This window comes from Oncorhynchus clarkii, chromosome 18 (assembly GCF_045791955.1).
Source record: "Oncorhynchus clarkii lewisi isolate Uvic-CL-2024 chromosome 18, UVic_Ocla_1.0, whole genome shotgun sequence".
NCBI lineage: Eukaryota > Metazoa > Chordata > Actinopteri > Salmoniformes > Salmonidae > Oncorhynchus > Oncorhynchus clarkii.
This window is the reverse complement of record NC_092164.1, coordinates 12,020,689-12,048,485: the sequence shown is the minus strand read 5'-3', so window position 1 is coordinate 12,048,485 and position 27,797 is coordinate 12,020,689. Positions and strand designations below refer to the sequence as shown.

Here is a 27,797-nt window from a genome sequence, read left to right as displayed (position 1 = left end):
GTTTCTGAATGGCAGTTGACGCAGGATAAAGGGATGTTTTGATTTATCTGAGGGATGTGACCTCATCTTCTAACTTTATGATACCATCCTCTCTGTATTCAATACAAGCTAGATGTCCACTCTTTTTTTGTCAATTACAACATCTATTTATTTGGAAAATCTTTATCACCTGCATGTCTCAACTTGTGTAACAGGGTGCATTGCCCTGAAACAGGAATATAGCATACTATTACCATGTTATTGCCACTTCCTTCCATGCTGTAATGTAAAGTGCTACCACATATAGCTATTTGTCAGCTTAGAAAACAGCAACAACAATAACTACCTCCCACATCTCTTTTCATCAGGTTCTATACTGACTCTATCCAAACCCCTCTGTTAGTCCTACCCTGGCTCTATCTAAACCAATTTGTTAGTCCTACCCTGGCTCTATCCAAACCCCACTGTTAGTCCTACCATAACTCTATCCAAACCTCTCTGTTAGTCCTTCCCTGGCTCTACCCAAACCCCTCTGTTAGTCCTACCCTGGCTCTATCCAAACCCCTCTGTAAGTCCTACCCTGACTCTATCCAAACCCCTCTGTTAGTCCTACCCTAGCTCTATCCAAACCTCTCTGTTAGTCCTACCCTGGCTCTATCCAAACCCCTCTGTTAGTCCTACCCTGGCTCTATCCAAACACCTCTGGTAGTCCTACCCTGGTTCTATCCAAACCCCTCTGTTAGTCCTACCCTGGCTCTATCCAAACCCCTCTGTTAGTCCTACTCTGGCTCTATCCAAACCCCTCTGTTAGTCCTACCCTGACTCTATCCAAACCCCTCTGTTAGTCCTACCCTGGCTCTATCCATATCCTCAATCACAGAATCCTACTGCTGGTCAGAAAAACAGATCGATACAGCCCACTGTGGACTTTGCAAAAGAGAGGAGTGTCTGTGTGTGTGCAGCAGATGCCTCCTGAGCTTGCACTTACTCCGCTAAAGAGCAGAATGTGTGTGCGTGCCTGCATGTTTACGTGCCTGCCTGAGCAGACCATAGCAGAGCGGAGTGGCTCAGTGCAGAGCAGCACGGCTCCAAGGCGTTTGCAAACTAACAGACGATTAGCACTACGAAGCAACACAAAGAGATCTAGCTCATTATTCTGTTCGGACTGCTACATCACCGCCGCCGGGTAGCAAGCAGCACACACACACACACACACACACACACACACACACACACACACACACACACACACACACACTTTGACTGCTGCCTCACCCCAGGTAGAGATCGGAGCACTCCACAAAATGATCATAATCACCTACCTCACTCCCCCCACACACCCGCATGCAGTAACACGAGCAGGAACCAGGTGGTTCGTGCCTTGAATGCTGATTTGCTGACAGCCGTGGTATATCCGACACCCGTATACCACGGGTATGACAAAACAATGTATTTTTACTGCTCTAATTACGTTGGTAACCAGTTTATAATAGCAATAAGGCACCTCAGAGGTTTGTGGTTTATGGCCAATATACCACAGTTAAGGGCTGTATCCAGGCACTCCACGTTGTATACAGCCTTTAGACGTTGTATATTGGCCATATACCACACCCCCCCGGGCATTATTGCTTAAATATATCACCACACAACGCAACACATGGCTGCACCAATTCAAGACAAGGAATCAGCCGTCGCTGAAAGCCTCGTTTTCTACACATCTCAAAAAACATTGACGACTAAAAGGGGAAACAGAGAGTAATGCTTTTACCCAGACACATTCACAAACATCACTCTCTCCCTCTCCCTCGCTCTCCTTCTCTCTCCCTCTCTCTCCATCTCTCTCCCTCTCTCTGATTGCAGTTCTCTCCCGTGGAGACGAAACGAGGGCTGATTGCTAGGGGCGCTGAATAGAAGGAAGACCCATTTACGCAGCGCAAACAGCATCTATAATGGATGTGGAAGGGAAGGGGAGAGAGAGAACGTCTTCAGAGCCAAGGTTTGTGAACGCACCCCAAAAAATGGAAGCAGAGAGAGAGAGAGAGAGAAAGAAAGAGATCAATCAAATTGTATTTGTCACATGAGCGGGATACGAAGGGGGTAAACTTTACTGGGAAATGCTTACTTACAAGTCCTTCCCAATGATGCAGAGTAAAAAATACAATAACAAAAATAACAAATAATAACACAAGAGGAATAAAATACACAAGAATGGAGCTGTATACAGATAGTACCAGTACCAGATCAATGTGGAGCTATATACAGGGAGTACCAGTACCAGATCAATGTGGAGCTGTATACAGGAAGTACCAGTACCAGATCAATGTGGAGCTATATACAGGAAGTACCAGTACCAGATTAATGTGGAGCTATATACAGGAAGTACCAGTACCAGATTAATGTGGAGCTATATACAGGAAGTACCAGTACCAGATTAATGTGGAGCAATGTGGAGCTGTATACAGATAGTACCAGTACCAGATCAATGTGCAGAGCTACAAGGTATTTGAGGTAGATACTGTGCCTTGCAAAAGTATTCATCCCCCTTGGCATTTCTCCTATTTTGTTGCATTACAACCTGTAATTAAATTGAATTTTATTTGGATTTCATGTAATGGACATACACAACATAGTCCAAATTGGTGAAGTGAAATGAAAAAAATGACTTGTTTCAAAAAATTCTAAAAAACTCTAAAATAAAAAGTTGTGCGTGCATATGTATTCACCTCTTTGCTATGAAGCCCCTAAATAAGATATGGTGCAACCAATTACCTTCAGAAGTCACATTATTAGTTAGATTGCACACATGCGTCACATGATCTCAGTACCTGTTCTGAAAGGCCAAAGATTCTGCAACACCACTATGCAAGGGGCACCACCAATTAAGCGGCACCATGAAGACCAAGGATTTCTCCAAACAGGTCAGGGACAAAGCTGTGGAGAAGTACAGAACAGGGTTGGGTTATAAAAAAAGATACGAAACTTTGAACATCCCACGGAGCACCATTAAATCCATTATTTAAAAATGGAAAGAATATGCCACCACAACAAACCTGCCAAGAGAGGGCCGCCCACCAAAACTCACAGACCAGGCAAGGAGGGCATTAATCAGAGAGGCAACAAAGAGACCAAAGACAACCCTGAAGGAGCTGCAAAGCTCCACAGCAGAGATTGGAGTATCTATCCATAGGACACTCCACAGAGCTGGGCTTTATGGAAGAGTGGCCAGAAAAAAAGCCATTGCTTAAAGTAAAAAATAAGCAAACACGTTTGGTGTTCGCCAAAAGGCATGGAAGAAAGAACTCTGGTCAGATGAGACTAAAATTGAGCTTTTTGGCCATCAAGGAAAACGCTATGTCTGGCGCAAACCCAACACCTCTCATCACCCTAAGAATACCATACCCACAGTGAAGCATGGTGGTGGCAGCATCATGCTGCGGGGATGTTATTCATCGGCAGGGACTGGGAAACTGGTCAGAATTGAAGGAATGATGGATGGCGCTAAATACAGGGACAATCTGGAGGGAAACCTGTTTCAGTCTTCCAGAGATTTGAGACTGGAACGGAGGTTCACCTTCCAGCAGGATAATGACCCTAAGCATACTGCTAAAGCAACACTCGAGTGGTTTAAGGGGAAACATATAAATGTCTTGGAATGGTCTAGTCAAAGCCCAGATCTCAATCCAATTGAGAATCTGTGGTATGACTTAAAGATTGCTGTACACCAGCGGAACCCATCCAACTTGAAGGAGCTGGAGCAGTTTTGCCTTGAAGTATGGGCAAAAATCCCAGTGGCTAGATGTGACAAGATGTGACAAGATGTGACAAGCTGATAGAGACACACCCCAAGAGACGTGCAGCTGTAATTGCTGCAAAAGTTGTCTCTACAAAGTATTGACTTTGGGGGGTGAATAGTTATGCACGCTCAAGTTTTCAGTTTGTTTCACAATAAAAAAAACATTTAGCATCTTCAAAGTGGTAGGCATGTTGTGTAAATCAAATGATACAAACCCACAAAAATCTATTTTAATTCCAGGTTGTAAGGCAACAAAATAGGAGCAATGCCAAGGGGGTGAATACTTTCGCAATCCACTGTACATACATGCAGGCAGGGTAAAGTAGCAGCAGCATATGATGCATGTAAAAGTCTATGTGTGTTTGTGTTAGTATACATGTGTGTATGTAAATGTATTTGGGTTTTTGTGTGAGATATTTTGTGTATACATAGTCTTGTGATTGTGCATAGAGTCAATGCAGATAGTCCGGGTAACCATTTAGAGAGAGAGAGAGAGAGAGAGAGAGAGAGAGAGAGAGACAGAGAGAGAGAGAGACAGAGAGAGAGAGAGAGAGAGAGACAGACAGACAGACAGACAGACAGACAGACAGACAGACAGACAGACAGACAGGCAGACAGACAGACAGACAGACAGACAGACAGAGAGACAGACAGAGAGAGAGAGAGAGAGAGAGAGAGAGAGAGAGAGAGAGAGAGAGAGAGAGAGAGAGAGAGAGACAGAGAGAGAGAGAGAGATGTCTGGTGTTACGCTTTTTGTTTCTCCCGTTTAGCCATCAACCTGTTTTTTTTTTTTTTAATTAACCCATCCTCTTCGGAGGACAAATCAAAATGTATTTGTCACATGCACCTAATAGTAGACCTTAGGTGTGAAATACTTACTTACTATATACAATTTGCAGGGGTACTGGTTAGTCGAGGTCATTTGCAAAGTGACTATCCGTAGATAATAAACAGTGAGTAGCAGCAGTGTGTGTGTGTGTGATGGGGGGGGGGGGGGGGGGGTTGCACTCCGGAACCGCTTGCCGTGTGGTAGCAGAGAGAACAATCTATGACTTGGGTGACTGGAGACTTTGACAATATTTTGTGCCTTCATCTGACACCACCTAGTACAGTGGGGCAAAAAAGTATTTAGTCAGCCACCAATTGTGCAAGTTCTCCCATTTAAAAAGATGAGAGAGGCCTGTAATTTTCATCATAGGTACACTTCAACTATGACGGACAAAATGAGAAAAAAAATCCAGAAAATCACATTGCAGGATTTTTAATGAATTTATTTGCAAATTATGGTGGAAATAAGTATTTGGTCAATAACAAAAGTTTATCTCAATACTTTGTTATATACCCTTTGTTGGCAATGACAGAGGTCAAACGTTTTCTGTAAGTCTTCACGAGGTTTTCACACACTGTTGCTGGTATTTTGGCCCATTCCTCCATGCAGATCTCCTCTAGAGCAGTGATGTTTTGGGGCTGTTGCTGGGCAACACGGACTTTCAACTCCCTCCAAAGATTTTCTATGGGGTTGAGATCTGGAGACTGGCTAGGCCACTCCAGGACCTTGAAATGCTTCTTACGAAGCCACTCCTTCGTTGCCCGGGCGGTGTGTTTGGGATCATTGTCATGCTGAAAGACCCAGCCACGTTTCATCTTCAATGCCCTTGCTGATAGAAGGAGGTTTTCACTCAAAATCTCACGATACATGGCCCCATTCATTCTTTCCTTTACACGGATCAGTCGTCCTGGTCCCTTTGCAGAAAAACAGCACCAAAGCATGATGTTTCCACCCCCATGCTTCACAGTAGGTATGGTGTTCTTTGGATGCAACTCATTATTCTTTGTCCTCCAAACACGACGAGTTGAGTTTTTACCAAAAAGTTATATTTTGGTTTCATCTGACCATATGACATTCTCCCAGTCTTAAATCTGACTGTTTGAGGTTGTGGACAGGTGTATTTTATACTGATAACAAGTTCAAACAGGTGCCATTGATACAGGTAACGAGTGGAGGACAGAGGAGCCTCTTAAAGAAGAAGTTACAGGTCTGTGAGAGCCAGAAATCTTGCTTGTTTGTAGGTGACCAAATACTTATTTTCCACCATAATTTGCAAATAAATAAATAAAAAATCCTACAATGTGATTTTCTGGATTTTTTTTCTCATTTTGTCTGTCATAGTTGAAGTGTACCTATGATGAAAATGACAGGCCTCTCTCATGTTTTTAAGTGGGAGAACTTGCACAATTGGTGGCTGACTAAATACTTTTTTCCCCCACTGTATATAGGTCCTGGATGTCAGGAAGCTTGGCCCCGGTGATGTACTGGGCCGTACACACTACCCTCTGTAGCGCCTTACGGTCAAATGCAGAACAGTTTTCATACTAGGCAACCGGTCTGGATGCTCTTGATGGTGCAGCTGTAGAACTTTTTGAGGATCTGGGGACCCATGACAAATCTTGAGGTCTCCTGAGGGGGAAGAGGTGTTGTCGTGCCCTCTTCACGACTGTCTTGGTGTGTTTGGACCATGATAGTTTGTTGGTGATGTGGACACCAAGGAACTTGAAACTCATGACCTGCTCCACTTCAGCCCTGTCAATGTTAATGTGGGCATGTTCGTCCCTCCTTTTCCTAGTCCACGATCATCTCCTTTGTCACATTGAGGGAGAGGTTGTTGTCCTGCCACCACACTGCCAGGTCTCTGACCTCCTCCCTAGTCGTGCTTTGCCATGCAGTCATGGGACTAAGCACATACCCCTAAGGGGCCCCAGTATTGAGGATTAGCGTGGCAGACGTGTTGTTGCCTACACTTACCACCTGGGGACGGCCCGTCAGGAAGTCCAGCATCTAGTTGCAGAGGGGGGTGTTTAGTCCCAGGGTCCTTAGCTTAGTGATAAGCTTTGTGGGCACTATGGAGTTCAACGCTGAGCTGTAGTCAGTGAACAGCATTCTCACATAGGTGTTCCTTTTGTCCAGGTGGGAAAGGGCAGTGTGGAGTGTGATTGCGCCATCTCTGGATCTGTTGCGGCGGTATGCAAATTGTAGAGGGTCTAGGGTTTCCGGCACGATGGTGTTGATGTGAGTCATGACCAGCCTTTCAAAGCACTTTATGGCTACCGACGTGAATGCTACTGGGCGGTAATCATTTAGGCAGTTTACCTTCGCTTTTTTGGGCACAGGGACTATGGTGGTCTGTTTGAAACATGTAGGTATTACAGACTCGGTCAGGGAGAGGTTGAACATGTCATTGAAGACACTTGCCAGTTGGTCCGCGCATGCTTTGAGTACACATCCTGGTAATCCGTCTGGCCCCACAGCTTTGTGAATGTTGACTTGTGTAAAGGCCTTGCTCACATCAGCTATGGAGAGCGTGATTACACAGTCGTCCGGAACAGCTGGTGCCCTCATTCATGCTTCAGTGTTTCCATTTGTAGTCCATAATAGTTTTCAAGCCCTGCCACATCCGGTGTAGTAGGATTCAATCTTAGCCCTCTATTGATCCTTTGCCTGTTGGATGGTTTGTCTGAGGGCATAGCGGGATTTCTTATAAGCGATTAGTGTCCTGCTCCTTGAAAGTATCAGCTCTAGCCTTTAGCTCAGTGCGGATGTTGCCTGTAATTCATGGCTTCTCGTTGGGATATGTACGTACAGTCATTGTGGGGACGACGTCGACAATGCACTTATTGATGAAGCCGGTGACTGAGGGGGTATACTCCTCAATGTCATTGGATGAATCCCGGAACATATTCCAGTCTGTGCTAGCAAAACAGTCCTGTTGCGTAGCATCCGCGTCATCTGACCACTTCCGTATTGAGCGAGTCACTGGTAATTCCTGCTTTAGTTTTAGCTTGTAAGCAAGATTCAGGAGGATATAATTATGGTCAGATTTGCCAAATGGAGGGCGAGGGAGAGCTTTGTCTGCATCTCTCTGTGTGGAGTAAAGGTGGTCTAGAGTTTATTTTCCTCTGTTTGCACATGTGACATGCTGGTTTAAATGAGGTAAAATGGATTTAAGTTTCCCTGCAATAAATTCCCCATCCACTAGGAGTGCTGCTTCTGGATGAGCAGCATTTTCTTGTTTGCTTAAGGCCTTATACAGCTGTTCGAGTGTGGTCTTAGTGCCAGCATCGGTTTATGGTGGTAAATAGATAGTGTGGTCTACAGCTTATCATGAGGTATTCTACCTCAGGCAAGCAATACCTTGAGTTTTCTTTAATATTAGACATTGCTCATCAGCAGTTATTGACAAATGGAAACAAACCCTCGTCTTACCAGACGTATCTGCTCTGTCCTGCCGATGCAAGGAGAAGCCAGCCAGCTCTATATTATCCATGTCATCGTTTAGCCACGTCTCATGAAACATAAGATATTGCAGTTTTTAATGCCCCGTAGGTAGGATAGTCTTAATCGTAGATCGTCCGGTTTGTTTTCCAATGATCGCACGTTGGCCAATAATACGTAGAGTAGTTGTGGTTTACCTACTCATCTGCAAATTCTTACAAGGCACCCCGCCCTCCTCCCCCTTTTTTTCCGTCTTCATGCGGATGATGGGGATTTGGGCTTTGTCTCGACAAACAAGTATATCCTTCGCGTCAGACTCATTAAAGAAAAATCTTTGTCCAGTTCAAAGTGAGTAATCGCTGTCCTGGAAGCTCTTTTCGGTCATAAGAGACGGGAACAGCAACATTATGTACAAAATTTGTTACAAACATTGCGAAAAAACAAACAAAATAGCACAGTTGGTTTGGAGTCCGTAAACGGCAGCCATCCCCTCCGGTGCCATTTACAACTTTTCTGCTACATTTACAAACACATTTTACATACACATTTTGCATTCACAATTTACATACATGGTACTTTTATTTACAGCAATCACATAACATTAATACATTACTGAACATAAGCTATTTAATCCCAAACCTCACCTACTCTCAGCCCATCCCACCTTTCACCGTAGACCACCCTCGTTTGGTTTCCATGTGTCATATATTTTTCAATTGTTCTGTGATGTTTTACAAACATTTTGAACCTTTCTATTAGTATAGTATCCACAGATTGTGAACTAAAGATGGAAACCTTTCCTACCAGTATTATTATATTATTTTTTGACTGACGATTGCTTTCCAAATAACCCAACACTGCTATTTGTAAGGTTCATTTTAAGTGAATGTTGTCATTTTTTTAACCATTCCTGAACCTGTGACCAGAAACAAGCTACGTGGGGGCAATACCAGAATAAATGATTTAGTGATTCTGTCGCTTCACAACAAAATCTACAGAGCTGAGATTGTTGTATGCCCCATATACGTGGCAAGAATTTTGAAGTTTTGAATCAAGTGTTTTTTGTATCAGTTTATAAACCATGTGCCATGGAATTGGTACATCGAAAATATCTTCCCATTTATTTTGCAACCTGTCAACATTTTTGTCCTCAAATGAAACTGATATATTTTTCCATTTATGCCAATTATTTTCATCCAATTTGTGTCTTTAATATATGGCTAAATGAGGCTAAATTAGATCTTAACTTGTTGTAGGCCTGTGGGCTATTTTGCGAGTATGAAACTATCATAGTCAGAAAAGGTGGGGAATTTATTCCGCAATGATCTGGAAATTAAATAAATCATTTTAAGTAGATTCCTATTTCTAATTCTAATTATTAATTATTATTTCTAATTATCTTAGAATACATATTGAGACTGACAGACAGACAAAGAGAGGGAGAAACAGACAAACAGACAGACAGAAAGACAGACAGGCAGACATACGTTGGAGGCCAGCAGACCAAACTCAGTAGATGACATCACTGGGCCAGTTTGGCAGAGCGGAGGAGACACTGATGGAGATGATTAGTGGGCAAAAGAGAACTAGACCAAAGGAACAAACTGTTGGGTTGAAAAGGAGGGACAGCACACTGCAACACACTGTGAAAAAGAAAGGTTCTTCGGTGGCCGTGAGGTTCTTGATAGAACCTATTCCTCAGTAAAACTTCCAATTATTACAACTGCTTAGAGGGTAACTTAAAGGGGACAATCAGCAGTTTATACACATATTTTTGGACTGATAAATTAATTAAATGTAACACCACCAGGTTACTCAACCCTGCTGCCCTATGTACATAGACATAGAATCACTGGTCACTTTAACAATGGAACACTAGTCACTTTAATAATGTTTATATACTGCTTTACTCATCTCATATTTATATACTGTATTTTATTCTACTGTATTTTAATCTATGCCGCTCAGACATTGCTCATCCAAATCTTAATATATTCTTAATTCCATTATTTTACTTCTAGATTTGTGTGTATTGTTGTGAATTGTTAGATAATTATGCACTGTTGAAGCTAGAAACACAAGCATTTCACTACACACACAATAACATCTGCTGAATATTTATTTAACAAGGTAAGTTAGTTAAGAACAAATTCTAATTTTCAATGACGGCCTAGGAACAGTGGGTTAACTGCCTTGTACAGGGGCAGAACAACAGATTTTTACCTTGTCAGCTCGGGGATTCAATCTTGCAACCTTTCGGTTACTAGTCCAACGCTCTAACCACTAGGCTACCTGCCGTGCCTGACCAATAACATTTGATTTGATTTATGTACAAATTCATTCTTGAAAAATACACAGTCAGGTTCTAAATGATTGGCACCCTTACTAAAGACGAGCAAGATGAACAGCATGTATGTGGTTATTTTCTGCATTTGCGTACTTCTTTCAATGTAAAAAAATAAATAAACACCACTAGTGTGCATGGCCAGAGGACTCTGCTTTCATGTCACCTGACCATAGCACTGGTTCCAAAACAAGTGCCAATGCCATGTAGTAAATTCCAGGAGTTTACATTGGTTGGATGACATGAAAATAGAGCTCTTTGGCCATTCACACCAGTGGTGGGTTTTGTGTGGAACCAAAGATCCATATGAATAAGAGAACCCTGTACCTACTGTACAATATAGTGGTGCATCTTTGATGTTATGGAGCTATTTTTCTTCCACTGGTCTTGGGGCCCTTGTTAAGGTCAATGAACTTTACCCAGTACCAGGACATTTTAGCCAAAAACCTGGTCGCCTCTGCCAGGAGGCTGAAACTTGTCCGATAGTGGATCTTACAGCAAGACAATAACCCCAAGCACACATCTAAATCCACAAAGAACTTAATTGAACACAAAATCAACATTTTGCAAAAGCCATCTCAGTCTCTGGACTTAAACCCCATTGATTCCCTGTGGTTTGAATTGAAGAGGGCCGTCCATAAGTACAGACAAAGGATATCAAGGATCTGGAAAGATTCTGCATGGAGGAATGGTTTAAGATCCCTCCCAATGTGTTCTCTAATCTCATAAAACGTTTTAGGAAAAGGCTCAGTGCCTTTATCCTCACAATGTGAGGTATTGAAAGGTATTGAAAACAGCAGTGCCAATAATATCACTCGTTAAACTAAATCTATTTTTCTGAGCAATTGTATTAGTATAAACGCAGACAATACAGCTCAGTATTTGTATAATTTGTTTGTTAATCTTTATCAAGGGTGCCAATCATTTCGAACCTGACTAACTTATGAATGCCTCATCATCAGAACCCAAAATATAAGCTTGCTTTATTCCTTTGTTTGTAAACAAAGTAAATGTAAATGAACCCTGTAAAACCTCAACATGGTTAAAACTATCATTTTGATATCATATACAGTATGGTCAGTCCTTGCATCCATAGCTCTGTCTATGAATTCTAGAGTGGTTGTATTTCTCCAGCCCCGTCCCTGAGATTTTGACCAAAAAACAGTGGTGGGGGAAATGTTTTATTGTTTCAACTGCTGATTGTCCCTTTTAAGAAGCAATCATTCCTGATCTATCTATTTATTTAACCGTACGTTTTTGGCCAGATAGGTTGACTGAGAACCCCTTCCTGTTTACAGCAACAACCGGTGAGAGAGTTCCATGGCAGAGGAGAAAGTTTTCTACTTGTGCTTCGTGAGGATCAGAGGGTATCTGAAAAGACCATTTGACACCTATCCGTTGAAGGTCGAACCCAGCCCTCCCCACTGACGCTGCCCTGCATGGTGTGTCTGGGCAGAGACAGGGAAATGCTGACATCCCCCATTCAACCAACATAAATCACCCTGCAGTGACATCACAGTAATACTGGCCCGAAGACCGAAGTGCCGTTTTTATTTATTTTTTTAATGTATTTTTTTTTAAAGAGGTAGGCTAGTTGAGAACAAGTTCTCATTTGCAACTGCGACCTGGCCTAGATAAAGCGTGGCAATTCGACACATACAACAACACAGAGTTAAACATGGAATAAACAAAACATTCACTCAATAATACAGTAGAACAAAAGAAAACAAAAAGTCTATATACAGTGAGTGCAAATGAGGTAAGTTAAGGAAATAAATAGGCCATGGTGGCGAAGTAATTACAATATAGCAATTAAACACTGGAATGGTAGATCGACAGAAGATGAGTGTGCAGGTAGAGATACTGGGGTGCAAAGGAGCAAAATAAAGAAAATAAATACCAGTATGGGGATGAGGTAGGTAGATGGGCTGTTTACAGATGGGCTATGTACAGGTGCAGTGATCTGTAAGCTGCTCTGACAGCTGGTGCTTAAAGCTAGTGAGGGAGATGTGAGTCTCCAGCTTCAGTGATGTTTGCAATTAGTTCCAGTCGTGGGCAGCAGAGAACTGGAAGGAAAGACGACCAAAGGAGGAATTGGCTTTGGGGGTGACCAGTGAGATATACCTGCTGGAGCGCGTGCTACGAGTGGGTGCTGCTATGGTGACCAGTGAGCTGAGATAAGGCGGGGCTTTACCTAGCAGAGACTTGTAGATAACCTGTAGCCAGTGGGTTTGGCGACGTGTATGAAGCGAGGGCCAGCCAACGAGAGCGTACAGGTCGCAATGGTGGGTAGTGTATGGGGCTTTGGTGACAAAACGGGTGGCACTGTGATAGACTGCATCCAGTTTGTTGAGTAGAGTGTTGAATTATGTCTGTTATCTGTCCACTGTCTCTGCATTGTGACCACATTTCCTTTATGCAAATTATTTCACAGCTATTCTTTCAAAATAATATTTATTTATTCATTCTAAAATACATATTGAGGTAATCAGTCAATGGTACAGTACCACCTGTCAATGATTTTAGAGGACGGAACACTGATGATTTAAATGTTTTCTCTGTCCAGATCTATCTACACATATAATACATGAGGACACAATGCATGTCTGACTACCTCTGGAGGTGGGAAGGATAATCTGATCACAATGTGTCTTTTGATTGTCTACACTTGTCTAAAATGTGGGCACAGTCAGAATGTGGACAACATCAGGACAAAGGACGCAAGTTAGAACCAGATATAAACAGTCAGACACACCATCAGGAAACCAGAGAGAGCGGTGAGCAATCGTCAGCCTCCGTCGCCGTAGCGGCTGGTAGCTCACTGCTAGGGACAGCGAACAGGGAGGGGAAGCGAGCGGCCGTCCGTCCCCGACGCACCATGGCAACGGAACAGCTTTAATTAGAGGGGAGAGAGGGAGGGAGAGAGAGAGAGAGAGAGAGAGAGAGAGAGAGAGAGAGAGAGAGAGAGAGAGAGAGAGAGAGAGAGAGAGAGAGAGACACTACGCTTTGTAACCGGAGCGAGAAGCAAGGCAGTGGGCAGACAGTGTTGTTCCTGTGTTAGTGCTGGGCTAATGAAAAATGAATGAGCCCTGCGGGGGCCGGGGACCTGGCGCTGTGTTGCGGGGGGGCTGCTGCTGCTGCTGCTGCTGCTGGCCGACTGACTGCTCAGGTTACTGGGGAGGAGGCTTGGTGGGCTCTTGGCGGCTGGGTTAAGCTGCAGTAAACAGGCGTTGAAGGGTGTCGGATTACTGTTGCTGCCGGGACCACTGTTTTGAGATATGCCGCTCTGCTTCAGAGCCACAGAGAGTGTAGTAGGGTCAAGCTCGGGAGGGAACACACTCGAGCACACACACACATGCTGACACACACAAACACATGCATATGCAGACACACGCTGACAGACACGCACACTTTAAAGATCCTTGCCGCGACTGCTGCTCTCCCGTAGAATCAGCGAGTGGCGCACAACGACTTTCACCCTTCCTCCTCCCTCTGCTCTGCCACTCTCACTCTCTCTCTCTCTTTCCCTGTCTCTCTTGCATCCGCTCCGTCTTGTCTCGACTCACTGCCCTTTGACAATAAGCGGGGAAGGTCCATGCGTTGGTTCACAGTCAGAGCACCTCCTCTTCTCTTTCTCCCCTCCCTCTCCGTCTCTCTTTCTCTCCCTCTCCGTCTCTCTCCCCCGTTTCTCTCTTCGTCTCTCAGAGGAGAGCGAACAGTGGGTTTAAGCACCGGGCCGTGGCCCCATCTGTCTCCATCAGCCTCCGCCTGCCTCCCTCCTCACAGCTGCGGCCTGACGGGAGACACTCAATCACACCACGTGTGAAAGCCCCTGTCCATCAGCGCTCCTCCTCACTCACTCACTCTCTCTCTCTCTCTCTCTCTCTCTCTCTCTCTCTCTCTCTCTCTCTCTCTCTCTCTCTCTCTCTCTCACACACACACACACACACACACACACACATACACTTTCTCTCATCCTCTCTCTTTCCCTCTTCATCTTTTATATCTTTGATCTACGTATCTCTCTCTCTCCCTCTCTTCCTCTCTTTCTTACTCTCTCTCCCCAATTCTGGCTTGCGCTCTCTCTTTCCTCATCTTAATGCTTCTAAGTCTACCCTATCCATAGCATTCTACCCAATCTCCAGCCATGCTACCCAATCTCCAGCATTCTACCTAATCCTCAGCATTCTACCCTATCCCCAGCATTCTACCCCAGCCCCAGCATTCTACCCCATCCCCAGCATTCTACCCCAGCCCCAGCATTCTACCCTATCCCCAGCATTCTACCCTATCCCCAGCATTCTACCCTATCTCCAGCATTCTACCCTATCCCAAGCATTCTACCCTATCTACAGCATTCTACCCCAGCCCCAGCATTCTACCCTATTCTACCCAGCATTCTACCCCAGCCCCATTCTACCCTATCCCCAGCAGCCCCAGCATTCTACCCTATCCCCAGCATTCTACCCTATCCCCAGCATTCTACCCTATCCCCAGCATTCTACCGTATGCCCAACATTCTACCCTATCCCAAGCATTCTACCCCAGCATTCTACCCTATCCCCAGCATTCTACCCTATCCCCAGCATTTTACCCTTTCCCCAACATTCTACCCTATCCCCAGCATTCTACAGTATGCCCAACATCCTACCCTATCCCAAGCATTCTACCCCAGCATTCTACCCTATCCCCAGCATTCTACCCCCCCAGCATTCTACCCTAGCATTCTACCCTATCCCCAGCATTCTACCGTATGCCCAACATTCTACCCTATCCCAAGCATTCTACCCCAGCATTCTACCCTATCCCCAGCATTCTACCCTATCCCCAGCATTCTACCCTACCCCCAGCATTCTACCCTATCCCAAGCATTCTACCCTATCCCCAACATTCTACCCTATCCCCAGCATTCTACCCCAGCCCAAGCATTCTACCACATCCCCAGCATTCTACCCCAGCCCCAGCATTATACCCTATCCCCAGCATTCTACCCCAGTCCCAGCATTCTACCCTATCCCCAGCATTCTACCCCAGCCCCAGCATTCTACCCTATCCCCAGCATTCTACCCTATCCTCAGCATGCTACCCAATCTCCAGCATTCTACCCAATCCTCAGCATTCTACCCTATCTCCAGCATTCTACCCTATCCCCAGCATTCTACCCTATCTACAGCATTCTACCCCAGCCCCAGCATTCTACCCTATCCCCAGCATTCTACCCTATCCCCAGCATTCTACCGTATGCCCAACATTCTACCCTATCCCAAGCATTCTACCCCAGCATTCTACCCTATCCCCAGCATTCTACCCTATCCCCAGCATTTTACCCTTTCCCCAACATTCTACCCTATCCCCAGCATTCTACCGTATGCCCAACATTCTACCCTATCCCAAGCATTCTACCCCAGCATTCTACCCTATCCCCAGCATTCTACCCCATCCCCAGCATTCTACCCTTTCCCCAAATTCTACCCTATCCCCAGCATTCTACCGTATGCCCAACATTCTACCCTATCCCAAGCATTCTACCCCAGCATTCTACACTATCCCCAGCATTCTACCCTATCCCCAGCATTCTACCCTATCCCCAGCATTCTACCCTATTCCAGCATTCTACCCTTTCCCCAACATTCTACCCTATCCCAAGCATTCTACCCTATCCCCAGCATTCTACCCTACCCCCAGCATTCTACCCTATCCCAAGCATTCTACCCTATCCCCAACATTCTACCCTATCCCCAGCATTCTACCCCAGCCCCAGCATTCTACCCCAGCCCCAGCATTCTACCCTATCCCCAGCACTCTACCCCAGCCCCAGCATTCTACCCTATCCCCAGCATTCTACCCCAGTCCCAGCATTCTACCCTATCCCCAGCAATCTACCCCAGCCCCAGCATTCTACCCTATCCCCAGCACTCTACCCTATCCTCAGCATGCTACCCAATCTCCAGCATTCTACCCAATCCTCAGCATTCTACCCTATCCCCAGCATTCTACCCCATCCCCAGCAATCTACCCCAGCCCCAGCATTCTACCCTATCCCCAGCATTCTACCCTATCCCCAGCATTCTACCCTATCTCCAGCATTCTACCCTATCCCCAGCATTCTACCCTATCTACAGCATTCTACCCCAGCCCCAGCATTCTACCCTATCCCCAGCATTCTACCCTATCCCCAGCATTCTACCATATGCCCAACATTCTACCCTGTCCCAAGCATTCTACCCCAGCATTCTACCCTATCCCCAGAATTCTACCCTATCCCCAGCATTCTACCCTTTCCCCAAAATTCTACCCTATCCCCAGCATTCTATCGTATGCCCAACATCCTACCCTATCCCAAGCATTCTACCCCAGCATTCTACCCTATCCCCAGCATTCTACCCTATCCCCAGCAATCTACCCTTTCCCCAGCATTATACCCTATCCCCAGCATTCTACCCTATCCCCAGCATTCTACCCTTTCCCAATATTCTACCCTATCTCCAGCATTCTACCGTATGCCCAACATTCTACCCTATCCCAAGCATTCTACCCCAGCATTCTACCCTATCCCCAGCATTCTACCCTATCCCCAGCATTCTACCCTATCCCCAGCATTCTACCCTTTCCCCAACAATCTACCCTATCCCCAGCATTCTACCCTTTCCCCAACATTCTACCCTATCCCAAGCATTCTACCCTATCCCCAGCATTCTACCCTACCCCCAGCATTCTACCCCAGCATTCTACCCTATCCCCAGCATTCTACCCTATCCCCAGCATTCTACCCTTTCCCCAACAATCTACCCTATCCCCAGCATTCTACCCTTTCCCCAACATTCTACCCTATCCCAAGCATTCTACCCTATCCCCAGCATTCTACCCTACCCCCAGCATTCTACCCTATCCCAAGCATTCTACCCTATCCCCAACATTCTACCCTATCCCCAGCATTCTACACCAGCCCCAGCATTCTACCCCATCCCCAGCATTCTACCCCAGCCCCAGCATTCTACCCTATCCCCAGCACTCTACCCCATCCCCAGCATTCTACCCTATCCCCAGCATTCTACCCCAGTCCCAGCATTCTACCCTATCCCCAGCATTCTACCCCAGCCCCAGCATTCTACCCTATCCCCAATACTCTACCCTATCCCAAGCATTCTACCCTATCCCCAGCAATCTACCCTATCCCAAGCATTCTACCCTATCCCCAGCATTCTACCCTATCCCAAGCATTCTACCCTATCCCAAGCATTCTACCCCATCCCCAGCAATCTACCCTATCCCCAGCAATCTACCCTATCCCAAGCATTCTACCCTATCCCAAGCATTCTACCCTATCCCCAGCATTCTACCCTATCCCAAGCATTCTACCCTATCCCAAGCATTCTACCCCAGCCCCAGCATTCTACCCTATCCCAAGCATTCTACCCTATCCCAAGCATTCTACCCCAGCCCCAGCCTGCTTCCAACCTCAGCCTGCTCCCAGCTCTCCCTGTGATTGGTACCCTAGTCTGGGCTGTATCCTGGAAGCCACCTCTTCTCGGCTCAGCTTTACACGTCTCTGCATTGCTCTGCGATCCGAGCCGACAGACAGACAGGAAAGTTTACAGCCGAGGACATTTTTCACCTCATGCAAATAATGGAGCTAGCTAGCAGAGCAGGCAGCTGGAGCTAAATCAGCCGGAAGGAAGGCTCCGTCGGAGCACGCAGCGCTCTTGGCAGGTCATTTGGAGATAATGCTCGGCACGCCTTTATTCCTGACTCAAGAGAGGGAGAGGAAGAGGGGGAGAGGGAGAGAGAGAGAGTCTGTCTACATCCATAATCCTAATCATTTAACCACAGTGCAAACTCTACATGTGTACAAAGTATGTTGCAAACCAAATGGATGATATGTATTCTATTCCGTTCCATATAATTCTATGTTATTTCTCTCTGATGTGTCAATCCTTTTGTATTGTGTAGTCCCACTCTCCTGGCCTTGTTACCAGTGGGATATAAAAAGCTAGCTGGACTCCAAAAAACAGCAACCAACTATTTATCTCGCTCTCTCGCTCTCTCAACAGACCCCACCATCTCTCACTAATCTCTGCCTCTCTACTGGTGCCCACGATCCTACTCCTGATTGTGGAAATCAATTTTGTGGGAGTGGAGCTCTCTCTCGCTTCTTTCTCTCCCTCTCTCTAAGCAGCAGCAGCCCATGGTTCAATCCACTGCAGTATGGGTTCATTTAGAAGCAGGTGGTTGGGACAGACAGACAGACAGACAGACAGACAGACAGGCAGACAGACAGGCAGGCAGGCAGGCAGGCAGACAGACAGACAGACAGACAGGCAGGCAGGCAGACAGACAGACAGGCAGGCAGGCAGGCAGGCAGGCAGACAGACAGACAGACAGACAGACAGACAGACAGACAGACAGACAGACAGACAGACAGACAGACAGACAGACGGGTAGAGAGAGGGGGAAGAGGAGAGGTGTGCATGGTAGTTCAGTGTTGAGCAGCTCTTTCTCTCACTCAGCTCCCTCCCTGCCTCTCAGCCTCCCCGTGTCTCTTCCAGCTAATCCCAAGGTTCTTGTCACCCCTCCCCCAGGCACACCGACGCCGCTACGCTGCTTATCTCTGCACACACATACCTCAGAACTACACGCACACACACACACACACACACACACACACACACACACACACACACACACACACACACACACACACACACACACACACACACACACACACACACACACACACACACACACACACACAGTGGAAGCACAGAGCAGAGAAACAGTCACTGTCTTTCCTCCATATTCTCTCCCTTGAAAGTATGTGTGTGTGTGTACTTCTCCTACCCTAACCTCTCTTACCCAGCCAGCACAGCTGGAGTGAACTAACAGCAAACCAGCAGTCCAGGCCAGTTAGTCAGTTCTCCAGCCGCCCATTCAACACTATCCCACAAGCCCCTTTGATCAGGGAGAGTTCAGGTCACTCCTGGGTCATCGCTGACAGACGGCCGCCCAAACGAGGACGAACGGACGAGGGGGAAATCTATTACACCCTTCCTATTTCATCTGTCCATCCCTGCTTTTTTCCTTTCGCTCCCCCCTCTCTCCTCCTTCCCCACTCTCTCCTCCTTCCCCCCCTCCCTCCTTCGCTTCCTGCAGACTCTTTTTCCCCGGGAACATCTGTGTGTGATTGGATCAGAGCATATATAACTGGGAAGGCTGCTAGAAAGGCTGCTCGGAGCGCCACGTCCTTCCCTCTTCAGGCTCAGCTGATTCAGAGCAGATTCCCATTCAGCGCTGTACTGATCGCTCACTGAACACACAGGCAGGCAAAGGCATGAGGGGACTTGCTTTCAAACACACATCCCCAGATGAACTACAGGTCAGTGTGTGAGCTGCACAAGTATGTGTTCACTTAGATGCCGCTGATCACTCAGTCAGTCGTGTGCATTCTGGAATGCATGGATGAACGTCCACACAAGCACACACACGGTCTCATAGGGAAACCTGCTCTTATTTGGTTTCATAGTGGTGAGTCCCTGGACCGCTGGCTGCCTGCCTCTCACCAACACAAACAAAGACTCTTCCTGTTTCCAGCAGCGTGCTAGAGTCAGCCTTTTATGTTTCCTCCCACACACACACACACACACACTCTCGCTCTCTAGGTTAACCCCTCGCACCCTCCGATATCAGCAGCACGGAGCACTCTCACTTCTACCACCCGCAGCGATCTCACACACACACATACGTTAACCCTCGTACTCACACACAACACACTCAACACACCGACACACAAACACACTCAACACACACAATTAGTTGATGTGTGGTAATGTGTCTCCACAATGTCAGTATAAATGACTCTCATTAGCCGAAGCAAAACAAACAGACTCATGCATCCCACACTGCTACAGAGTGTTCTGCATGGCTGTCTCTCTGTGTGTGTGCGTGCGTGCGTGTGCGCCCTCGTGTGTGTGAAGACAGGGTTTTGCATTGCTAATGTGCTAAAGAACGACTGAGCCAACGTTTAGTGGGTGCCCTGCGTGGCCTAGGTCTAGTGGTGCAGCACCGTGCTGGTGATGAATATTCAAATACTGGGAGGAGGGAGGCAGTGTGTGTGTGTGTGTGTGCGTGTGTGTGTGTGTGTGTGTGTGTGTGTGTGTGTGTGTGTGTGTGTGTGTGTGTGTGTGTGTGTGTGTGTGCAGGAGGCTGCCTGCCTGCATGCCATCATTTATTAATGCTAGCGGAGGGAGAGATGAATAGATTGCCTGTGTACACAGCCCAGCGCCGGAGAGGTGAATGAGGAGGGGGCGGGGAAGGGGCTGGGTGGCTGTATATTTTACAGGGAGGGTTCTTCTACATTTGTGTGTGTGTTTGTGCATGAGAGAGAGAGAGAGAGAGAGAGAGAGAGAGAGAGAGAGAGAGAGAGAGAGAGAGAGAGAGAGAGAGAGAGAGAGGGGGGGGGGGGGGGGGTTATTGGCTCTGGTAGTGTGTGTGATGGCTTCACCGAAACACTGTGGGGATTCTGGACATCTCTCCACAAAGAAAAAAACAGCAGGAGATGCTGATTGGCTAATGTTTCGATTGGGACATTTTATTGGCTGTCGGTCAGGATGTTGCATCACCGTCGGCTGTGTGGACACAAACTGGTTTTATTTATGTCGCTGTTTCCAACTCGTCCTAATCTGAATCCCAAATGGCACCAATCCCCTTCTTTTGGCCAGAGACCCTATATAAAGTAGTGCAAACTTTTGGCCAGAGACCCTATATAGTGCACTACTTTTGGCCAGATTCCTATGGGCTGTATAGGGAATGGGGTGCCATTTGAGACTCACACATGATAATGTCATATTCAGCCGCAGGTCTGACTCACACTCTCTCCTTCCACCCCCCCTCTCACTCACCCTCTCTCATCCCGTCCTCTCTCTCCCTCCCACCCTTTCTCTCCCTTCTCACATTGTCACAGCAGGGCAGAGTTGAGGCTGAGGTAGAGTTGGGACAGAGCTGAGGTAGAGTTGAGACAGAGCTGAGGTAGAGTTGGGACAGAGCTGAGGTAGAGTTGAGACAGAGCTGAGGTAGAGTTGAGACAGAGCTGAGGTACAGTTGAGACAGAGCTGAGGTAGAGTTGAGACTGGGCTGAGGTAGAGTTGAGACAGAGCTGAGGTAGAGTTGAGACAGAGCTGAGGTAGAGTTGAGACAGAGCTGAGGTAGAGTTGAAACAGAGCTGAGGTAGAGTTGAGGCAGAGCTGAGGTAGAGTTGAGACAGAGCTGAGGTAGAGTTGAGACAGAGCTGAGGTAGAGTTGAGGCAGAGCTGAGGTACAGTTGAGACAGAGCTGAGGTAGAGTTGAGGCAGAGCTGAGGTAGAGTTGAGGCAGAGCTGAGGTAGAGTTGAGGCAGAGCTGAGGTAGAGTTGAGACAGAGCTGAGGTAGAGTTGAGACAGAGTTGAGACAGAGTTGAGACAGAGCTGAGGTAGAGTTGAGACAGAGCTGAGGTAGAGTTGAGACAGAGCTGAGGTAGAGTTGAGACAGAGCTGAGGTAGAGTTGAGACAGAGCTGAGGTAGAGTTGAGACAGAGCTGAGGTAGAGTTGAGACAGAGCTGAGGTAGAGTTGAGACAGAGCTTAGGTAGAGTTGATGCAGGACTAGGGCTGTGGCGATCATGAAATTGTCAGCCAGTGATTGTTATTCAAATAACTGCTGATAATTGACCTGCTGGTAATTGACCGTAAATTAAGATGAACACATTTAGCATCTCTAGCTTCCACACATAGCCTACAGACCTTTGGAACATCTACATGTTAAAAAGTCTAATAAATCAATTTAATATAGCCCATTTTTTTTAGGACTAAAGAAACATTTTGCTATGAAGAAGCATGAACTATGAACAGAATAGCATATTCTGAGTGGTTCTTATGTTAGGCCCTGATCTGGATATGTCATATGGCTGTGGTCTACACTAGGTCATTTTGCAGGTAATATTCCTAATTCCTGTTGCGTTTATATTTTATTTTATTTTATAGTAAGAACAATACAATTGAACATAGCTGAATAAATGCTAAAGGATATTTTTTCCCCCGAAACAATTTTATTGGGAGTGCGCACATGCAACTATTCTGTGTTAAGCGGTTATCGACGAAACAGGTCCTCCTAAATGCTGCATTTAGAGTTATTTACTCAACGTTATGATACAAACATTAGCCTGGCTATATGTTTTAATTTCTAATACGTTATTTCTTTTCACCTTTATTTAACCAGCTAGACTAGTGGAGAACACCTTTATTTAACCAGGTAGACTAGTGGAGAACACCTTTATTTAACCAGGTAGACTAGTGGAGAACACCTTTATTTAACCAGGTAGACTAGTGGAGAACACCTTTATTTAACCAGGTAGGCTAGTTGAGAACAAGTTCTCGTTTACAACTGCGACCTGGCCAAGATAAAGCAAAGCAGTTCGACACATACAACAACACAGAGTTACACATGGAATAAACAAACATACAGTCAATAATACAGTAGAAAAAGTCTATATACAGTGTGTGCAGATGAGGTAAGATAAGGGAGGTACGGCAATAAATAGGCCATAGTGGCAAAATTATTACAGTATGGCAAATTAAACACTGGGGTGATAGATGTGCAGAAGATGAGTGTGCAAGTAGAGATACTGGGGTGCAAAGGAGCAAAATAAATAACAACATGTTGATGAGGTAGTTGGATGGGCTATTTACAGATGGGCTATGTACAGGTGCAGTGATCTGTGAGCTGCTCTGACAGCTGGTGCTTAAAGCTAGTGAGGGAGATATGAGTCTCCAGCTTCAGTGATTTTTGCAGCTCATTCCAATCATTGGCAGCAGAGAACTGGAAGGAAAGGCGGCCGAAGGAGGAATTGGAAATAGCCTTCATTTCTCAGAACAAGAATAGACTGACGAGTTTCAGAAGAAAGTTATTTGTTTCTGGCCATTTTGAGTGTGTAATCAAACCCACAAATGCTGATGCTCCAGATACTCATCTAGTCTAAAGACGGCCAGTTTTATTGCTTCTTTAATCAGAACAACAATTTCCAGCTGTGCTAACATAATTGCAAAATGGTTTTCTAATGATCAATTAGCCTTTTAAAATGATAAACTTGGAATAGCTAACACAAACTGCCATTGGAACACAGGAGTGATGGTTGCTGATAATGGGTCTCTGTACAGCTGTGTAGATATTCCATAAGAAATCAGCCATTTCCAGCTCCAGCTAATCTCGTGAGGTGTTTGATTTGATTTTAGATTGCATTTGCATTAAGGTCAGAGTAATTTACAACATTAACAATGTCTACACTGTATCGATTTTATGTTATTTTAATGGACAAAAAATGTGCTTTTCTTTCAAAAACAAGGACATTTCTAAGTGACCCCAAACTTTTGAACGGTGGTGTATGTGTGCAAATATTCGTTCTTTTTTTTTAATGGCCCACATACAAAATGGCATCCGTAGCCTGCACTCAGTTACTTTTGTAATATGCCAGGTAGGCTACACCGGTTGTAAAGCTGATTAATGTGCTTAATTTTTAAGAATTGAGCAATAAATATAGCAGCATGAGAAAGCTGGGATTCGCTTTTATACAGAACAAAAATATACAACGTAACATGTAACAATTTCAACGGTTTAACTTACAGTTCATATAAGGAAATCAGTCAATTGAAATAAATTCATTAGGCCCTAATCTATGGATTTCATTAGGCCCACCCACAGGGGAGCCAGGCCCAGACAATCAGAATATGTTTTTCCCCACAACAGGGCTTTATTACAGACAGAAATATTAATCAGTTTAATCAGATGTCCGAGTGGCTGGTCTCAGACGATCTGCAGGTGAAGAAGCCAGATGAGGAGGTCCTGGGCTGGCGTGGTTACACCTGGCCGGTTGGACATACTGCCAAATTCTCTAAAACGACATTGGAGGCAGCTTATGGTAGAGAAATTAACATTAAATTCTCTGGCAACAGCTCTGGGGGACATTCCTGTAGTCAGTACACCAATTGCACACTCCCTCAAAACGTCATCTGTGGCAGTGTGCTGTGTTTTTTACATAACAGGAATGTAAAAGAATTCTGCACAAGCTTTTTGTGGTTTAGGAATATTTCTGGGATCTTTAATTTCAGTTCATTAAACATGGGACCAAACCTTTACATGTTGTTATATTTTTGTTCAGTATATACCCTGATGGCCGATGCGTTCGTGCCAAAAGCCTCTCTCTCGCTTGTTTTACTTTGTAAAACAATACTTGGAAGTTGATCAAATATTTTGGTAGTTTACAGCTGACAGATTGGACTTCTCTTTTCAGCAGGAGCCATTTGCTTTCCAACCTGTGTTTTCTCGAGATTGTAGACTGTTAGAAATATTGGGAAAGATCAGTTTTGTCTACATGCTGTTTGTTCACTGACAGATTTGCTGTGCGTTCCGACTGTTGGCTATGCCTTGTTATTGGGCTATACTCCACATCCAGGCTATTTGTTAAAATAAGCTATTGATCTGTGGATAAATTATAAGCCTTCTCATGGTGTAGTTGGCTATTGTGAATTATTTCATTTCTTTCTTAACAGACAGCAGTAATTCTATAACTTTGGAAAATGTATTTAAATGTATATGACCAGTTATTGCGCAATCACATGTGAAGACAGAGTTTTGATTGGCTGCTATACATAGAGCTGCTCATCATTGGGTGAGTCAGTGAAACTCGAAAGCATTTTTAGGACTACAATTTCCTCCTCATATTGTAGCCTACAATGTGCCTCCACACACCTAGGTCAAGGCTATTGATTAATTCAAGACAAGATGGTTTTTATTGATCTCAGATTATTTTTGTCAGTGTCAAAGTAGCCTGTCATTTCAATTATTTGTAGAGGTATTTAAAACAATGCTGCCGGCCTCCAGTCATGTAAAATGACTTAGAATTGCATGAAATGACTTTATATAAGGACACATTTTCCTGGATCTTAGGATACTGAAGATGTTCCCCATGTGTGCAACTTCTATAAGTGCCTGATATGCATGCTATGCTTTATTATAAAAGTTATTTATTTGTCATGCGTTCCGGTACCCCCCGATTTACAAATTAAGCACTGGTCTTTACATATACTAGATAATATATGTGAAATTAGTTTTGATTTAGAATGGGCCATTATCATACACCTGTCGGATCAGGAGTAAAAAAAAAATATATGTGCCTCATATGCACTTGAATAGAAAATGGGGGCTGCTTTTCCCGTGGCTCATTTTCATGCCAGCCAGGTGGGCTACTCCAATTGTAAAGGGAAGCAATGTGCTTAATATATGGAAAGTTGAGAAATAAATAGAATAAGCCTATAGAAAGACGGGAACCTCCTCTTTTTAATAGAGGCCATCAAAACTATGCTTTCTCATGCAATTGCATAGCATAGCCTATAGAAATGTTGCTTAGCCTATAGAATGGTTACAGGAACAAATGTTATTCTCGCTGTGCAACAGGTGATCCTAATTCCTATTCCGCTCAAACTCTGAAGGCAGAGGCTCTCGTGAAGTGTTCGATTTGATCTTAAATTGCATTTGCATTAAGGTCAGAGTGAATAGCGCACTGAGTACCGGCCATTAGTGACCGGCCATTAGCCAGTTTGGTAGGCTACTAATGACCATCAGAGGCACCAGAGCCCAGTTTCGGAGAAGCTTAGTTGCCGTGACTCAACGGTCACATGGAATTTGTCTGTGGTCATGACTCCTGACTGCCGGTGTGGCTTAATCCGGTCACCGTGACAACCCTAGGCAAGGCTGAGGTAGGGTGGTAGCAGCACAGCATCTATATATAGCCCCAGCATCCATTATTAATCAGAGCATGATGAAAGAGCCGTGGCGTGTCACTGGAGCTCTGGAGCCAGAGGCCCGTCTCTCTCCCTCTCTCTCCCCCTAACCGTTGAGCCCAGGATTAAAGCCCCTGGCTGGTAACGGCAAACCTGCCAAGACGGGCCACAGCTAGGAGCCCCTGGGTCACACATGGTCAATGACACACACACGCACACACACCTTACATGTACTAATAGATGCACCACACACACTCTCTCACTCTGACAGGCACACCAAAAAAAAGGAGTCATATATTTATCAAGCAAACTGTTGTTGACTTCTCTGCCATCAAGCAAACTGTTGTTGACTGAGAAAGGTTGGTCAAATCCCTGGCACAAGGTACAAATTCCGGCTGGCATAATAGCAGCAATTAAAATTAAGCTACGTACGCTGAAAGTGCGAAAGCATTACGCATGAACAACTAGAAATTCACTCATGTTTTAGCATCTTACCGAAGAGAGAACTGGGGAAGTTTTTACAGCACAGTATGGTAAACACTATTTTGTTGTTGTCACCACAACTATGATTGATACGGAGTAAATTCATGTTGGCTTGAGGCAAGTATGTGGCTCTACAGTAGGGGTCTCAACCTGTTACTATAGACTGTAAAGCAACAGGCAGTAATAATCAGTCTGGACCATGATTGGTTAAATAAAGTCTGTTGCTCACAACCAGAGATTCAAATTAGAAAGAAAGTGAGAGGAGGAAAGAGAGAGAGGGAGTAGAGGAGTGGCAGCTTAGACTAGCTATTCAGAGAGAGAGCGAGAGAGAGAGTTAATAGAACCCCCCCCCCCCCCCCCACCCCCACCCACTCCCCCACTGCCAACCTGTTTGCGAGGAGCCGCGCTCACTTTGCCAGATGAATAATTGCTGGCACTCAGAACTCTCTCCCTCCTCATTTTTCAAAGACGTGCCGAGAGATGATTTTCTGAGAGGCATGAGATCCGCCTCGCTCACTCGCCCCGTCCCCCGTTTCCAGGGCGAGAGAGAGAGGAAGAAGGGAAATTAATTCTTAATGGAAAGGAGGGAGGGAGAGAGGGAGGTTAGACTGCCCAGAGGAGTGGTGTTTGAGTTATAGGTCGCAATTTCCATACCACACAAACTAGTTATCCTGCATCTATGAAATCATTACGTTATCATATTGAACTCTGCCACACATTACCCTATCCTGCCCTAAAATCTGGTGCGGTGTGATCGTAGATGCTATCGCCTGCCAATGTGCTCTTCAGCAAGGCACTTAGCCCCTATATCTTACCTTTCCTTACCCTGGCCCTGAGAACCAAAAGACCAGAGGCAGCCAGCGCAGAGTGAAGAGACTGTGTTCATCTCACATACAGAAACAATTGAGACAACAGCTGTCCGAGGGCGTGGGGATGTGCGGGTGGGGGCTTCAAGCTATTTGTGTCTGTGTGTGTATGTATGTGTTATACGCTCATCTCTCGAGCATCGAGTCTGTCGGGGCAGGTGTCTTTATTATTAGTGTGTGTGTGTGTGTGTGTGTGTGTGTGTGTGTGTGTGTGTGTGTGTGTGTGTGTGTGTGTGTGTGTGTGTGTGTGTGTGTGTGT

At 45.4% G+C, this 27,797-nt stretch overlaps 1 protein-coding gene across 1 annotated transcript in view; it reads left to right on the top strand.

The window, feature by feature from the left end:
* Window positions 1-27,543, top strand: part of LOC139373956 (BCL-6 corepressor-like) — a 101,128-nt gene extending 73,585 nt beyond the window's left edge. Inside the window, exon 10 of the mRNA XM_071115039.1 lies at window positions 27,433-27,543. Coding sequence (XP_070971140.1) covers window positions 27,433-27,543 — 111 coding nt within the window. The remainder of the gene's footprint in view (window positions 1-27,432) is intronic.
* Window positions 27,544-27,797: the final 254 nt, after the last annotated feature.